The sequence below is a fragment of the Mauremys reevesii genome, linkage group 6, assembly GCF_016161935.1.
Source record: "Mauremys reevesii isolate NIE-2019 linkage group 6, ASM1616193v1, whole genome shotgun sequence".
NCBI lineage: Eukaryota > Metazoa > Chordata > Testudines > Geoemydidae > Mauremys > Mauremys reevesii.
The window spans coordinates 75,924,993-75,942,849 of NC_052628.1; the positions used below are offsets into that span (position 1 = coordinate 75,924,993).

General features: G+C 39.8%; 1 protein-coding gene across 3 annotated transcripts in view; it reads left to right on the top strand.

Annotated features, from left to right (window-relative positions):
- The window catches only part of MEGF10 (multiple EGF like domains 10), a 158,672-nt gene extending 143,733 nt beyond the window's left edge, over positions 1-14,939 (top strand). For all 3 annotated transcript variants that reach the window (XM_039545246.1, XM_039545247.1, XM_039545248.1), the window contains 9 exons: positions 515-643; positions 2,343-2,471; positions 4,604-4,732; positions 5,304-5,540; positions 6,825-6,952; positions 7,183-7,306; positions 7,921-7,965; positions 11,133-11,339; positions 13,366-14,939. In XM_039545246.1, coding sequence (XP_039401180.1) covers positions 515-643; positions 2,343-2,471; positions 4,604-4,732; positions 5,304-5,540; positions 6,825-6,952; positions 7,183-7,306; positions 7,921-7,965; positions 11,133-11,339; positions 13,366-13,526 — 1,289 coding nt within the window. In that variant the 3' untranslated portion in view covers positions 13,527-14,939. The remainder of the gene's footprint in view (positions 1-514; positions 644-2,342; positions 2,472-4,603; positions 4,733-5,303; positions 5,541-6,824; positions 6,953-7,182; positions 7,307-7,920; positions 7,966-11,132; positions 11,340-13,365) is intronic.
- The last annotated feature ends 2,918 nt before the right edge of the window (positions 14,940-17,857 follow it).

Below are 17,857 nucleotides of genomic sequence, written 5' to 3' on the forward strand. Positions count from 1 at the left end.
AATCAAGAAACTAAAGCTAAACTATGGAATCTCTGATTCATCCTGCTTCAGCCATAAAGTTACATTTTGGGAGAGGAATACAGGGATTTAATTGATAACTGGGCCAGGGTACAAATATTTTTCCTCTCTCCCTGTTTATTCTCCTCCTGTGCTAGGATTAGAATGCATAACCTCTCCATCTAGTTCAGTGGAAATCAGGAGGGGTGAAAATTTTCAGTCAAACACCTGATTTATATGACTCCCCCTTTTGAACTATGAGAAACCAGTGATACTGGCCACATAGTACTGTACTGAGATCAGGATCTCGCACATTGATTCTTCTTTCCTGTTTGTGTTTTTCATTTGTTCTTATCCAGGATAAGAGACTAGTTAGTTTAAAGAAAAATCTAGGAAACTATTTGGTTGAAATTGATCAGACTGAAGAAGGTAGAAAAGAACTATTTAAACATTTGTATGTAGTGCTGCTTTGTGTCTTTACCAGATGAGATTAATTAATTGATTTGGGATATTTTAGCTTGCCCACCTGCCCATTGGGGTCCAAACTGTATTCACACCTGCAATTGCCATAATGGAGCTTACTGCAGTGCCTATGATGGGGAGTGCAAATGTACTCCAGGATGGACTGGCCTTTATTGTACCCAGAGTAAGTGACTGTTATGATCTACTTATGTTGTTGTGTGACTGCCAATTAATAGCAGTATTTTCCTTCATTTCTTTTAATACTTCCTGTTTGTTCACTGATTTTTTCCAACACTGTTATGTCATTCTAATCCAGAGGATGTGTCTCATGTCACTTCTGCTGGTACAAGTGATGAAAATTGTAGCCACCTATGTTAGTTGGAACTGCTGCATCTGAGGGGGAATTCACCCTTAGAGGAGAATAGGCTATGTTCACACCACTGTCTTCCCTTTGGGTTTCCTACAGAGGAAGGCAATATTCAGTTACAGCCAGGAGTCCACAGGAGTCTCAGCAGCAGAAGCTGGCATGTGCATGTGCTGAATGAATGCTTTCCCAGGTGCCCAGACATTGTCTCCCAACCTGGCCAGAGCTATACACTTCTGAGGCAGCACTTGCTAGGTGTGCGTCCCTGACAAAAAGGCAGTTTGCAGTTACCTTGTACCCCTTCCCCAGCCAAAACCTCCTCTGGGAAGAATTCTGCCACTGGGCACTCTGCACCCAAAATTACATCAGCATTACCCAGGGCTGAATCAAGTCCTATGAAGTGAATAGCTTCAAGTTTGCTCGTGACAGTGATTCATAGAGACACGTTCCTCTCCTCAGCAGTGTTGGAAAATGATTTTATTCCAGGTCTCCTATCTCTCTAGCCATTAGCTTACAGGGAACAAGCTTTACCAACACATAATTTAGGTACTAGCATGACTATTTATATTATCTGGAACCAGAACCGAAACTTCATCAGGTCACAATTTTATACTCTACTCTAGAATTGTTTTTGTGTGACTCATACATTTAATACCTGAGATCTCTCTCCAAGAACTTTACATTAATGAATTAGATATTGGAAGTGTTGTGACTAGAAATCTCCGTATGAGTACTGAGCAATAGTTCATACAAAGTTTGAGATAATTTTTCTGTTGATTGAAGGAATGTTGTCTTATTTTCCTCATTACAGGTATCATATGATCACATTTATAGCTATTATTTGGCTTATGCTCAAGTCAGATATACTCATCATATTTGATCTCAGCAAAGTACCACTGAAATCTGCTTTGCACGCGGTGCTTTTTAAAGTCACAGCACTCCTTTTTCAATAGCACAATGTCAGAGCGGCAGGAGATAACACATATTATGGGGCCATATGGATAATGCTGTGGAAGACATTCAATGTATTGGTTCAGCTGCCAGCTATCATGGCTCTTTTGCTTCCTGCTGGTGAATAATGATCTGTTTGCAGTGATATGTCTTCTTCATACTGACATGGAACCTTTGTGAGGAGCTGAGATACAATATTTTTACTCATTAATGTTTCAACATCAACTGTGCAGAAAATATGTCCAAAGATTCATTCATCAAAGTCCCCCCTCCCTCCTCCTTCAAATGTCTCCTTAAAACGTCTTCCCATTCCAGAAATCCTTCCTGCCTATCTTCTTCTCATCAGCAGCAATCCCCGCATCCTCCCTTACCTGTTACTTTGTCTTGTCTGTTTGTCTAATTTACACAGTAAACATTTCAGAGCAGAGAAGCTCTTCATCTATTATGTTTATAAAGTCCTGTATAAATTAGTGGCACTATATAAATGATTTCTAATAAATAATAATACAACTTTTATATTCCTCATAGAAGATTCTCTTCTCTTTTTTTCCTCCCCTTTGCACTGCAGGATGTCCCTTGGGGTTTTATGGGAAAGACTGTGCGTTAATATGCCAGTGTCAGAATGGAGCTGATTGTGACCACATATTGGGGCAGTGCACCTGCCGCACAGGATTCATGGGGAAACACTGTGAACAGAGTGAGTAGGAAGCAGAAAATATTTGTGCATAGTAGGAACAAATACAAAACTCCCTAGACCGAATACTGTGATTGTGAGTCCTTACTCAGACAAAACAGCACTGACTTCGAAGGGAGTTTTGCCTAAGTAAGGACCACGGGATTTGGACCTAACTCTATCCAGTGTGAAGTTAAGGTTGTTTCTCCATCTGATGAATGCCTGAGAGATTAGTAAGACAGACTTATAGTCTTTCTTTAAATCTTTTTGATTGTTTATTTACATTTATATCTACCTTTAAAAAGCTCCTGTCCTAGGCTACCTATAGTTGCCTTTGACATAATATTAGAAAAATGTCCATAACTGTACAAAAATAACAAATTAATCCAAACAACTATTACCGTCATAACACCCTGATGAAAACTAATAGCTGGAGGACTGAGAGCCAAATTCATCCCTGGAATAGCTCTATGTAAGTCAAAAGAGTTACCAAAGGGAGGCATATAAGGCACATTAAATTTTCTATACATAGGTCCTGATTCTCCTTTCACACATACTAGTTCTACCCCGGATTAACTTCACTGGTTTCAGTGGAGTTACATGAGAGAGGAGAATGAGGCCCAAAGGCTCACACTTGTGTTGGCCTAGTTTTTTGGTAGGGTCAAGAGAGTGGTGCTTCTATGCCTAATACATCATATTACCCCCCAAATTGGCTCCAGTTCAGAAGATCAACACAGGGCCTACCCACTGTATAAATCTCACTTATGCCCTGTTCTGAGTGTTTAATTAGCACTTGAGCGGTACATAAGCCTTTTGTAGGCCCTCTGCACAGGGCTCAATTTCACATGTGTAGAACAGGCTTCCAATTAGGTATAACAGATGTTGTTGTTTTTTTAAATTAACTAACATTTTTGTGTAGAGCCTCAAAAAATGTTGACAGAACAGTTTTCTCTCAGAAAATGCAGTTTTATCGAAATTTCAATGTTTTGCGGGAATGTTTTGATTTTGATGGAATTTTCAACAGCAAAATCTCAAAACAAACCATTCTGACTTTCTTGTTTCACTTTGACCATGTCAAACGTTTCATTTTGATAAGGTGAAAATGTTTTGTTTTGACTTTAGCATATTGATTCATTTTGTTTTGAGTTTTATATTAATTAAAACATTCATTTTAATATAGCATAGTTGTACAAATTACATTTAATATTTTATATTATAAAATGTTTGACATTATTGAAACAAAATGTTTTGATGTTAATGCATAGAATTGTTTCTGAATTTCAGGTCTGTGGAAAATTTCAAAATTTTGGCTTTTTGTTTTGATTTGGAACAAAACCAAATATTTAAATGTTGGAATTTCCCATGTAATAGATATTCCCTTTTCTGATCAGCTCTAATTTTGGGGGAAATAAAACATGGACTTAAATTGCAATAAATACATAAATAAAAATTAAGAAAGCAAACTAGTTTTCCACCCTCCCCTTCCAAAAATGTCTAAGAACTTCACAAAATTTAAGCTCCAAAAGGTTTGCCAATTCCTGTCTGAAAGAATTACACTTTTGTAATCCAGTTTTGTTACAATAAAGTAACAAGCCACAAATGTATGAAGGTGTCAATATAAAAAGAAGCCAAAGCTATCAGTAAAGTGATGCTAATGACATGATTAAAGAGACACTTTTAATCAGCACTGTATTACTGCGCCTATTGCAATGCTTAGCATCACCACACCTAAGTTTCTAGCCCAGGGTGCCTTATTCTCTACTGCCTTGTACCATAAGTGGCCTTTTAAACCTGTGCCATTATGATTTGGAGACAATTTACATTCATTTTGCATAGATGTAAACAAAGAGCTGGGCAGTAGAGAATCAGAACCGGGTATCCACATGTGAACATAATATTTTGTTTGTTTCCAGATAGGAAATAATTTTAAACAAACAAGTGATTTTCTTGCCTCCTAGAGCTCCAGCACCAATAACACATTGCCACCTGGTGGTCACTTATAAAAATGTACCTGCTTTACAATGGCAAATCTTTAGGGTGCTTATTACGTGTATCTGTAACATTAAAATATTTCAGTAGAATTTACTACACACAAGTTCATATTCATAGGTTCAAATATGAAGATGTGCATTTGATTTTTTTATTATTTTGCACAGAGTGTCCCCCAGGTACATACGGTTATGGCTGCCGGCAAATATGTGACTGTCTGAACAACTCAACTTGTGACCACATCACAGGAACTTGTTATTGCAGCCCAGGCTGGAAAGGAGCAAGGTGTGATCAAGGTAATGACATGCAATAAAATGATTGTGAAAGTACTGTAAATTCTCTTAGATATCATATGTACATAAATAATGAATTCCCTCTGGGATGTGTATTTAAATGACTTGCTTGATGATTTATTAATAATATTTATACTTATGAGTCTTAATCCATCGGATGACTTATTGATAGTTTACTGGAGGAAGGAAGGACCGTGAACTAGGAGAGAATGCTTGTTTTTAACACAGCACCTGATGATATCTTTTGCAGCGTTGTACTTGGTAATACCATGCAAAGCTGCCGGTGGGTCAAGTACTTTGTACATTATGTATTTCTTGGCCAGAGGGCAGAGGGCTATTTTTTCAGCCACATGAAATAGACATATACAAGTAGAGTATTTGCATGAATTATTGTTGCCGGGTAAGGCTTGGGCTATCACTCCTAATGCTTTCGGCATAGCTCTAACTAAATTTAAAATATCTAGATATGAACACAGTAAGAGAGCTTTAAAAATAGAAGTCAGACCTTTGTTCTTCATTTTATAATTCTTGTATGAATTTATGCCATGTGTTTTCATTTCTTCTTGTTTTACAGCTGGTGTGATCATAGTAGGAAACTTGAACAGTTTAAGCCGTACCAGTACTGCTATCCCTGCTGATTCCTACCAGATTGGGGCTATCGCAGGAATCATTATTCTTGTCCTGGTTGTCCTCTTCTTGCTTGCACTATTCATTATTTATAGACACAAGCAGAAGGGGAAAGAAACAAATATGCCAGCAGTTACCTATACACCCGCTATGAGGGTCATCAATGCAGATTACACCATTTCAGGTAGGAGTAGAGCTATGTGAGGGACATGACTAAGTAAATCCCAACCGGAGAAACAAAATTGCAAGTTTTTTTCCTCACTTAACTTTCACAACTATTCATTCTCTCTTAATCAAGCTCGTATACTGACTACGTAAATGCCCCCACAGGCTTGAGGAGGTGCAGATGGCACCTTTCTGCATCGGTAACTGCTACTATGAGCAGGGAAGTTTATGCTATCAGGGAGGGTAATTTGGGTTTCTAGTGACTTTTGTTTCTAGTGACACCCTCCCTTGGGAGTTCCACCAGTGGGAGCAGTTTTAATCTCCATGAGGATGGAGCTTCATAGATACCCCATATCGAAGAGGGAGATTCTCAAGGATCTACTGAATTTGTGTATCCCTAGTTGATGCAGGCTTTCCCTCCTGTCTAGCCAGCAACTCAGCTTTTCAGGACACACTAGACAGCAGCAGCCCTGCATGGCAGCCCCTTTCAGCTGTCAGCAGCACATAGTTAGAGTTCGGAGTGAATCTTTCCGCGTGTCTATAGATGTGAACTGTTGTGTGTTGTGCAATATAGCCTCTTTAATCTATGCATTTAATATATAAAGCCCATCTATGCTAGTAGAAATGTGTACTGTTGAACAAAGGAAAATGCTGACCACATACCATACAATACAACTTTGTTCTCTAGCATCTTTCACGCAAATTGTATCTCAAAACATGTTCCAGAGTTAAGTAATACAGAGACGGGGTTAATTTTTCTGTTCCTCGGCTAACTATATTTAAAGGTTTAAGAAATGCTGAAAGGCTATGGTTTTCACTTGAGATTTGAAATGAAATAGAGTAGTATGAGACAAATGAAGGAAGTGGAGAGAATAGAGGAGGCAGGAGTCATAGGTTAGGCTGGAGCAAGGCCATGAAGGGTTTTAAAACAAGGAGAGCAGTTTTTAGTTAGACCCTGAAATCAGCATGGAGTTGTTTCAGAGTTGGGTTGATATTGTCACAGTTTTTTGTATTCACAAAACTTCGGGAGTTAGGGAAGCTGGGGCTTTGGGAGGCCAGGAGTTGCAGTAGTTAGAGCAGATGAAGGTATGTTTGAAAAATATGGCCAAGGGGGAGTCACAGTAGTAAGCAACACACACAACGTTGTGGAGCTGGTGGTCAGCATTTTTGCAAACTGGTTAATGCCAAGGTTGCAGACAATGGAGGCAAAAAAGAGTGAAGGGACTGAGTATCAGGGAAGTATCTTCAAAAGGCAACAGCACATTCCTTTAAATTGTTCATTTTCTTCTCCCTTTCTTTTCAGAAACCATTCCTCATACTAATGGTGGGAATGCCAATAGCCACTACTTCTCCAACCCTAGCTATCACACCCTAACACAGTGCACAACCCCACCTCATGTCAACAACATGGACAGGATGACCCTTGCTAAGGTAAAACAAGAAAACGATGGTGGCCATTATGCAGATCAACAAGCCGTATTAGCTCAATGTTTTCTTTTACATGGTACATCTCTCAACAAGTCATTTTCATAAAGGATTTGATTTCTTAAACTACCTTATTGGACTTAGTTTTGTTTTCCCCAATTATCATCTTGTGCAAACATTAGTGATCTATAATCAGCTGCAGTCTACATTATCTTTTGTTTGTTTGTTTGAAATAGTCAAAAAACAATCAGCTGTTTGTGAATCTTAAGAATGTGGATCATGGAAAACGGAGTGCAGTCCTGGACTATACGGGAACACTGCCTGCAGACTGGAAACATGGAGGCTACCTCAATGAGCTTGGTAAAGAAATAAAGAGAAAGGGTGCTGTATGTTACCCCATGTGGGTCTAAGGGATGGCAGAGCAGATATTTCCTGTGTGAGGTCTAGGCACAGTCTGGTTCTTCTGTGAAGCTAGCTAACATTGCCAATGGTGCTAGCCTTGCCAAATTGAGCGTAGAGGGATCAAGGCCATGGCTCTCCTCCTCGGCTGACCAGTGGAGCAGTTCCCACAGAGAGAGGAATATAATTAAAGACAATCTAGTTGGCTTTATGGAAAATAGGTCTGGTTGATAAAGGAAATTGTGTAAACATAATATACTTAGACTTTTATTTGACTTAGGCCTGGTCTACATTGGGTGACATTTAATGGCCTATGATATACAGAAGATCAGACTAAACGATTAATGATTCCTTCTGGCCCTAAACTCTATGAAGCTAGACACTGTTAGTCAGTATATAGGTGCACAGTCACACTGCTTCTGCAGTGAATCTGTGCTCTCATTGTAGGGGTATTTCTTCTGTGAGGCACAAATTAGCCATGAAACAATTCTGTAGAGATTTTGAATGGTTGCCCAGAGAATTGCAATTAGATTTACAAAACCTTCTGTGTTTTTGTTACTCTCCTTTTTTTGCAGGTGCTTTTGGGCTTGACAGAGGATATATGGGAAAATCCCTGAAAGGTGAGTTTTTATTTTCTGACACATTTAAATAAAAATACACAGATATTTAATGTTCTATTTAAAATTATTCTTGGTTTCTGTGGAAAGAGAATATATGAAGTGCAGTGACTCTTTGTAAGCTGATGGGCTATCTCACTAGCCCAGGAAGAAACCAGTGCAATACCCAAATCTTTCAGACCTTTGCCTCCTGGCACAATTTATTGGTTAAACAGAAAACTCATGAGTAACACCAAAATAAAGCAACTCCCCTGGCTAACGTGGACTGCAGTCCCCAGAGACTTTTTCTTTGCCTCTCTTCCTTTCTGGAAGGAGGATACATCATTCCCTTAAATCCCCTGCTGGATCCTGTGAAAGGCAAGTAGCCCATTACCCTTTCTTAGCTGTTTCCCCCCATCACACTCCTTTGCATGAGGCTGTGCCTTTCGGGCACAACTGAGCTCGCATGAGTCAACTGAAGATTTCTGTCAGAGCTGTGTTCTCGTTTGGCAGTAATAAGACAAAGAAAATAACTTCTTTATATGTCAGTAAGCTGTTAAAAGTTCAAGAAGACAGCAACATGTTAATACTGCAGTGAAAATTAAATGTGATAATGCTGCAGTGTTTCAGATTACAGAGCATCCGTTCTGACCTATGGTTGCCATTGTGTCCACAAGTGAGCCTGCAGTGCTTTGGCACTACGTGGGCACATTAACGGGATACCACGTACCCTTCGGAAAATATTTATTCCACCACTTGAAGATTAAGTTGCAGCAATGGCCAGGTCCTTTTTATTATTTAACCTACAGCCAAGAAGCTGTAACTGGTCTTTTCAGATGTGCACCTTTGCAACTGTCGTGCATGTCTTTGCCACCCACATCAAGATTATGCAACTGTAATGTTCTCTACTTAGGGCTCTATCTTAGATCCATCTGGATACTAAAGATGGTACAGAATGTGATGGCCCACTTGGTAAATTTAACCTGTGTTCCATGCTCTGCCCCAGCTGGCTGTGAGTTTCCAGATGAAATTTAACATTCTGGTTTTGACCTTTAAAGCTGTAAATGGCTTAGTACCTGAATGACCATCTCTCTCCCCATGCTATACCACCACAGCTGAGATTAGCACAGGTGGAGTCCCAGTGGTATAAACTAGAGGGGTAGCTGGCAGGGCATAGTCTGTCAGGGCACTACAACTATGGAATTTGCTCCCCTCCTTGGTCTGAAATAGCCCGATTCTGATCACTTTCAAGTCTCACTGGAAGGCTCATTTTTTCCCCAGGCATCTGAAAATGGGTGGAGTTAAGTATTGTGATGGGGCAGGGCCAGATGGCTATAGTAAAGTAGTAAGGAACAGGCTAACCAAATCCCTAGTACCATGGTAACCAAATGGCAGTTGCTCCAGGTTAATCAAGACACCTGGAGCCAATTAAGATCTTTCTAGAAGGCAGTGGAGATAGCTACATTGATTGGGCCACCTGAAGCCAATCAAGGGCTGGGTGGAACTAGTTAAAAGCCTCCCAGTTAGTCAGTGAGATTCGGATGTGAGGAGCTGGGAGCAAGAGGTGCAAGGAGCTGAGAGTGAGAGAGTGTACTGCTGGATGATTGAGGAATACAAGCATTATCAGACACCAGGCGGAAGGTCCTGTGGTGAGGATAAAGAAGGTGTTTGGAGGAGGCCATGGGGAAGTAGCCCAGGGAGTTGTAGTTGTCATGCAGCTGTTACAGGAGGCACTATAGACGGCTGCGATCCACAGGGCCCTGGGCTGGAACCCAGAGTAGAGGGTGGGCCCGGGTTCCCCCCAAACTTCCCAACTCCTGATCAGACACAGGAGGAGTTGACCCAGACTGTGGGATCCACCAGAGGGGAAGATCACTGAGGTGAGCAAATCCGCCAATAAGCGTAGGACCCACCAAGGTAGAGAAGGAACTTTGTCACAGTATATAGACAAGAGCAGCTATTTTGTAGAGCATTTGTATAATACAATATAATTTAACTGAAGGAATCAATTATAATGTTTCAGTATGTGATATTGTCTGGCAGTGGAGGATTCTCTGGATGTTCTTGAAAGATTTTGGGGTGCTTCATTTGAGACTTGTTAAAAGGGCCCGGTGTTGAAAAGTTCTGACCATCCACTCTCTGAAAATCAGATACCTATTAGGTGTCTCAAGTTGCGTACCCAAAATCAGGGTATATCTACACTATGGAGCCCATACCAGTATAGCTAGGTGCCATAGTTATGCCAGAATAATCCCATAGTGTAAATGTGACCTACACCAATGGAGGAGGTTTTTCCGTCAGTGTTGGAATACACCCAAATGACAGTACCTAGGTCAACAGAAGCATTCTTCCATTGACATAGCTGCATCTATACTGGGGGTTAGGTTGGCATAGCTGTGGTGCTCAGGGATGTGTTTTTGTCAACTTAACTTTTATGTGTAGACCAGGCCTCAGTAGTCAGATCTGAAAGTCTTGGCTGCAAATCTGCAAAGACAGAAGAAACTCTCACAATGTCTTCCCAATTCCATCCCAAATCTCCTTTATCACTCCCTTAGCCACACCCCAAATTGACTAACCAACTGACCCCTGCTCATTCTTTCCTCCTCCATCCCTACTATTAGGAAAATTGTGGAAAAACAATTGAAAATTTTAGCATGTCTTGATGGTTATCAATAAAGGCACTGGCAGAACAAAATGGCTCCTCACTAAAAGCACGCTGCCTTCAGTTCTCTCCCAATTATTACAGGAATCGTCTGTTAGCTCAGTTTCTTCAGTAATTATAGTGTTATTTATGTGTCGTGAGTTCAGCACCTGCAAAGGCAAATGTGTTCTAAAATTATCAGTTATAGCCTGATCCTGCAAATTACCTTTAATTAGTGCCAGACCCAACTTTAATGAGAGTTGAACTTTGCAGCAGGAATGCCCCAGGCAAAATCAGGCCCATAAAAAGCAGGGCAGTTGAGGTAACTCTATTAATCACCATGTAAAACAAATCAGGGGAAGTATTATGACAAGCTTCTATATAGTTATTGATTTATGAGCAACTCTGCAGAACGCAAAGTAGCCAATCTATTTGGTAGCAAACATTTTATGGAACAGACATTTATTTTGCTTTACTTACTCACAATATTTATGCTTACACATTACGCAGCACATTCTAAAGATTACAGTGCTATTTTTTCTATTGTCAGATTTAATGAAGAACTCAGAATACAATTTAAGCAACTGCTCATTAAGTAGCTCTGAAAATCCATATGCTACTATTAAAGATCCACCAGCACTTGTGCCAAAAAACTCAGAATGTGGATATGTTGAAATGAAGTCACCGGCACGCAGGGACTCCCCATATGCAGAGATCAGCAACTCTGCTTCAGCCAACAAGAATGTTTATGAAGTTGGTAAGTACAAACTGCATTGTTAGGCTGTATGTGATGAGGACACAATGCACAAGACTCTTCCTTTGAATCAAGCTGTGGTGGGTCAGATGAGCCCCACCAACCAGACAAGGTTAAGGAACTTCTGTGGTCACAACCAACCGCAGCTTGCCACATGTGCGTGTCAGGCCTGGGGGTGGGCCCTTAAAAGGGAGGAACTCCGAGCAGTAGGGGTGGCACTCAGAACAAGCAGAGACAGGGCTCAGTGTTCCCAGACGGGGGGCCCTGTGCCACTGACTGACTGATCACTTGCAAACACCTGCCCAACCCTTTGAGAAAGAAGATGAAAGGGGGTGGACTTGCTGAAGGGTTGTACCCGGTAAACTCAGAATCAGACCACCAGAGAATGACATAAGAAGTAACTGAAGTGGCCACTCTCACCCAAAAAGGTGGCCTGAAGACATTAACTCTTCAACACAGGCTCAACCAAAACAAACAAAAAAAAATCACTACAAAAATATTGATACACTTTCAGGTTCTATACATGAACATGTAGCTGTAAGAACAGTCCCATTCTTTTCAAACTTGTGAAGCAATTCACAAAGAAGATGGTTTCAAATACCTTAGTTTCAGTTGTGTAAATAAGTCACCCACCTAAATATCTCTGCCAAAGAGCCAATGTTTTTTCCGGCCTTAAAGCAGCAGTGGGAGACATACGTAGCCTCTCACTGCCATATAACTTAGCCCTGTACCAGGTCGTCCAGTCCTGAATATGCTTAGCCCTGGTGGACAACAGGGGCAGAGCTCTGTGGCTTCTGTGCTCAGACAATGTGCATCCTGTCCCGCAACCCCTGCTCTCCTATCAGTAACTCTGCAGATCCTGGTTCCTTTCCCATGGCAGGTCCTGATGAGTTATTACAGTCCTAAGAAAACTGTGACATACTAGTAGCGTATTTAAATAACTTACCTAAGGTCACAGACCAGATCACCTGAGTGCAGGTCCAATGCCTTAACCACAAGACCATCCTTCCTTTCTTAATTCATGCAGAATAGGCAACAAGATCATTAGCCCCTTACTAGCTGGAGTGAAATACTTTAAGATTTTAGATGTTCTGTTTTCTTCCTAATATATAAGGTCACAGCTTTTAAAAAGTCAGAAGCATTACTGTGAATAAAATAGAAGAAAAATAGCAGAACTCTGTATGGTTAGTTATAAATTACTTAATTATTCTAAAATGCATTAGCAACATGGGTTAAAAAAATAGTCCTGATCCTTTAAGGGGATCTGTACTGTACATTTTGGATTTCTCCTAGTAGGTTGAAAGATGTTCATGTTGACAGTTACCTCTGATGGAAGATGCTCTAAAAAAGTTGTTTAAAGTAGGATCCGAATTTAAAGAGCATGTAGCTGCTGTATACATTGAAGGACCTAACTCTCCCTTTCTGTACCTATGTGGAGATTTCCTACAATTCCATGAGGGTGTCCATTGTTTTGCTAAGGACTATCTATTCCATGGCGACTCTCTCTGGGGCATCCCGGAGGAGAGTGGGATCTGTGGGATCAAGAAGAGTGGGACATGACTAATGAGTCTGTGTGAGAGAGAAAACCAAGCAGCTGCATGGTATTACACAACCTGTCTGTCAGGATTAGTATGCAAATTTCCATTGGATGCTTTGCACAATATCCTTTTACTTCTGATACTTTGCTCAGAAGTCTGAAGTTTGGCCCAATGTTTGTTTAAGCAGGAGCCTGGATTCCTGCAGCTTGCCCAAAGAGAAAAGGGGACATGCAATTCTGCTTCATTGTGTTATCTTACAAACTCATGAATGCACATACAATTGAGTTTGTTGCATAACTGAGCAGTTTTAATGCCAGGCCAGCACACTTTTAAGCAATATGCTCTTTACTGCAGAATTTAAAGCTGAGTGAACAAGTTCTTTCTTTTAAGCAATGGTAACTATTTAGCAAGACTTGTTCATTTTTATTAAGATATTTTCCTCCCATTTGCTATTACCAGTGCCCAAATATGTGTGTTCTCTTTTATCACAGAACCTACCGTGAGTGTTGTCCAGGGCACATTCAGTAACAGTGGACCTTTCAGCCAAGATCCTTATGATCTTCCAAAAAACAGTCATATTCCATGCCATTATGACTTGCTACCAGTTCGAGATAGTCCATCATCCTCTGAGAAAGAGGTCAGCAGTGAATGACCTCAAGCTCATTGTATGGCACAGTGGAACTCTTAAGGAGAATGGTGGCTTGGTTATGCTCCTTCCTGTACTTTGCCACCATATTTGGCTCCTAATCCATTCTGTAGACAATTGCTGTATGTTAAACAGGAATCTCAAGCTGAGGTTTGTATACACAGATACGGCACATGGATAGATGCCAAACTGAAGAGACCCTGATCAGATTTTCCATTACAGTTATTTTTACAAAGACACCAATTCCACACATTTACACTGTAGTATACTTGTTTAAACATATTAGTTTGCAGAACAGTTCTGATAACAGTTCCATTCTGCTACTTTGAAATTGTATTTCATGTTTGTTTTTCACTTGCTCATGTTTCATAGTAGAGATACCCCTAAGGACTGTACAACCTACCAAATATCCACTTCTTACAGGTAGTCTGATTCATTTGTTATCTAGAAGGAAAACTGTATGATATTGCCAGATTTCTTTCACATCACATCATATTGTGGTGGATTATATTGTTTTTAGTCAAAATGTGTAAAAAGACTTGATCTGATGGGATGTAACCAAATGCAATGCAGAAGTGATTTGAAAAACTCAACACACGTTTTTCATGTTGACTACTGGTTATGGAAATACATTGCCTGTGTAGTTTTGAAGGTGATGAAAGCATTGCATGCATTAATATTATTGCAACACCCAAAGATCAATGGATACCCCATACTAGTAGGCTTTGGCACACATCCTTGCCAAATCATTTGGTGCATTACTGCTCCATATACTACAATTCTGACCATCATTCCTGTCATACACGAGTAATAATCCATAACATATCAGTAATTATTGCATAAATATGTAAATGAAATCAGTTTATTTTTGTCAGAATGGACTGAATGAGTGTGTAAGGAATGGACAAAAATGATGAATGCTGTAAATTTGAAGTGCAAGAAAAGGTTTAAATTTTATAAACAAGTAGTAATATGGACTGTAATATAGAATAAGAATAGTAGTGTTTTGATTAATTTTTTTCCCTAGGAATGACTGAACAATCTCTGTGCATACTTGCTAAGAAGGCACCTTTTTTAATAGTTGATGTAGGGAAAATATGCTTAAGCTGGTCTTTTGCATTGCTAATAACTTGACACATATACCCCATTTTTCATTAACTTGTATCTCCATTTTTAACTTTTGTATCTATGTTTCTAGTGCGCTAGCTTATAACTGCAAAATATTTTATTGTACATTCACTGTTTATTGCATTTTTGACAGCTGGCCTTTATTTTGTCTGGTTAACAAATACTGACTTTTTCTCTTTGGGAGGGATGGGGGGGGAGTATAAAAGTGAGAATTGATATAATATTAATGTCCACCAGAGATGGGCTAAACAGGTTAGGTAGTAGTGTAAACTGATGGATTGAATCAGCAGGAAAAAAAATACAATTACAAGGTGTTTTGCTTGAGGGATAATGTTTATAATAAGAAAGCATGATAAGTTGTCCTAAGCAGAAAAGAAAAAAGAAGACCCCTAGCTTGGGGGTCAGCTCACTCCTGACCCTGCATGTGGAGGCCAGCCTTCCCAAAGGCATTCTCCCCTCTGTCTCCCAAGTAGCCAACTTATAGTCAGGGCCCCATGTCTTCTGCAGTTCAGTGGAAGTAGAATTGTTCATGGAATCCACCCCTTGAAACAGAAGTCTGCTCCGGAGTCCAAGCTTTTATTTATTTGTAATTGTTAAAACTGATGCAAAGACATCTCCCTGAATCTTCAAACAGTCTGAAACAATAGCTCTAGGGTGTCTGGACTGCTTGTTTCATCTTATTGGGATGTTAGATTCGAAACCTAAAGATCAGAGATTATATATCAGTATTGTTGACGATACCACTGCTGATCATATTAGTGAAGCATCCTGCTGATGGCCCATAATCTCAAACAGCCTTTTTCACCTTCCCAAACTAGTGACTCCGCACCCGGTCACAAGTAGGTTTACCTTTAAATACATCTGAACTGTGTGATTAGAATATGAAGGCCAGCGGTTGGTCAAGCATTTTGGTACTCGTATGCTCTCTGCCTTAGTACAGTAGGTTCCACTATGGCTCTGTATCTGAAAGTTTGGATTATGTTAGACAAAGAATTGTTGACATTGTGAGGGTATTGGCTCATAAGAGAATCACATCCCATTGCCTTTGGCTGGAGGAACAATAGCTACAATACAGAGCCTCAATGAGAAAAATGTTTCTGGATACAAAACCTGCTTGGGCTGAAGTGGAAATACTGTCTGATGTTTGCGATTAAAATGGTGACAGATCAGAGGTGTACACTCAGAGACCTCACCGTAGCTGGGCTCAGGCCTCTGCAGCACATGTGGATGCATGGGGTGCCCATTTACACCCCATATTTGTTTCATACATAAATATTGGCTGATTTGTGGACAAACTGGAACTTCCTGGGCAATTACACATCCTTGTAAAAGTTGTATGACCAGCTCAGGACATCACAGATATAAAAATAAATGCTGATGTTTCCAAAATTAAGCAGCACTTTACACCCCACTTAAGGTAAATGACTGATTGGGGGTGTGTGTGCCAAGTACATGTAGTGATATCGATGTGTTTGTACTGTGTGATCCAAACTTAACAATAAAATCTCCTTTCTGAAGCTGTGAATAGTAAATGCAATACACTACAACTGTGAGTTCACAAAAGTCGTCTCCTCTTACCTCATGTATAATTTGAATTTGATGGCCAATAGAACAATTATTCATTGTAACATTAAAAAAAATCCCTGTCCTTCATAGTATACAATGGTGAAGAGCAGAGCAAATTATTTTTAACTTGTGTAGGAATTCCCAAAGTGGTGCACATCTTCAAATTATGTATTCAAGCGAACACTCGTGACAATAAATCCTGCTCAGACACTTCAGGCTATTGTGTATGCTCTAAATATACCCATACATACAGGTCCAAATTCAGCCTTGCTGTATGTGGTGACATTTCTGCTGTGGCCAAGGGAAGTTGCACCTGCTTATATTTGGCCCATATAAGTATACATACGTCACATAAAAGACTTGTGAATATGCACAGTTGCCTGGACAATTAATATGTTCTGTTTAAACAATCTCTGCATGTCATTAACTTGAGTGAATAAAGCACATTGGATAATGTAGAAATTTATCTATAATCTTTGATTTAAAAACCCCAATCAATGTTTACTGATATTAATAAAGGCTAAATACCTGCTTGGTGCAACAAGGGGAAGCAGAAATTTTCCCAGGGCACTTCTTTAGCAATCATGCCATCCAGAACAGGTTTCCTCATGTCTCTCAAGAAGACATGCTTTGGCATACACTTTGCTGCTCTTAAGCACAACCAGAGCTCACATCTCACAGCTGTCAAAGAGCCCTGGCTGCTGATCACAGCATGTTCATTAACTCAGAGGGAGAATTTAGACCCTTCCCAACCTCCATATCAGGCCACCTTAGGGATATGATGTATATGCTGGTGCATTACCTGGTTATCGTTCCAGATTTCTTCTTGAGAACTATGGGGAGAGATCCTGCCTTGCCACTTGCACAAATGGAAAAAGACGTCTGTGTCTTTATATGTTCAGAACCCCATAAAGAGGAAAGCAATATGAAACCCTAGGATAAATGTCCATACCAACTTGTGTGCCAGTGCAATAAAGTGCAGAAGTTAGCCCAAAGTTAATATCTTATTTTAAAATGTGGTATTTGGTATAATCCCGGAAATTTTAAATGATTTAGACAAACTGTCTCTTGGCCATTTAGAAAAACACTGATCCTCAAAAAGACTTTTTTGTATCAGAGACTTTTACTCCCAACATACTGCTGCACTTAAACTTTGCCCTCATCTTCATTTACACAGAGAACTCCCATTAATTTTAATTGAAGCTGCACATACAGATTGAGGGGTGAACAGACTTCATTGTGCCTATCCTTTTTATCACAATCTGCAAAATCAAGCTAATGAAATAAAGTTTTTAAAAAGTATAAATATTGGTAAGCACATTAATAAAAATGCATTTGATTTTCAAAATACTATGGCTAAAACTGGACTGTTGAGTAGGGCTATGTTTCCAAGTAATGACCCTTACACTGAGCCACATGAATAGGACAATGCATCTTTAAGATCCATACTGAAGAATACAGAGCTAATGTTGACAAAAATGCTTTATATTAAAGACTGTATATAGCAGTTTAAATGACTTAAAACTGATGGGTGCTTGTTTAACTATTGTACAGAAAACCTTGCCCTTTTTGGTACAATTAACACTGGTGCCATAGTACTGGGCCTAACTATTATATTTTCAGTGTTTTACCCCAGCCACACT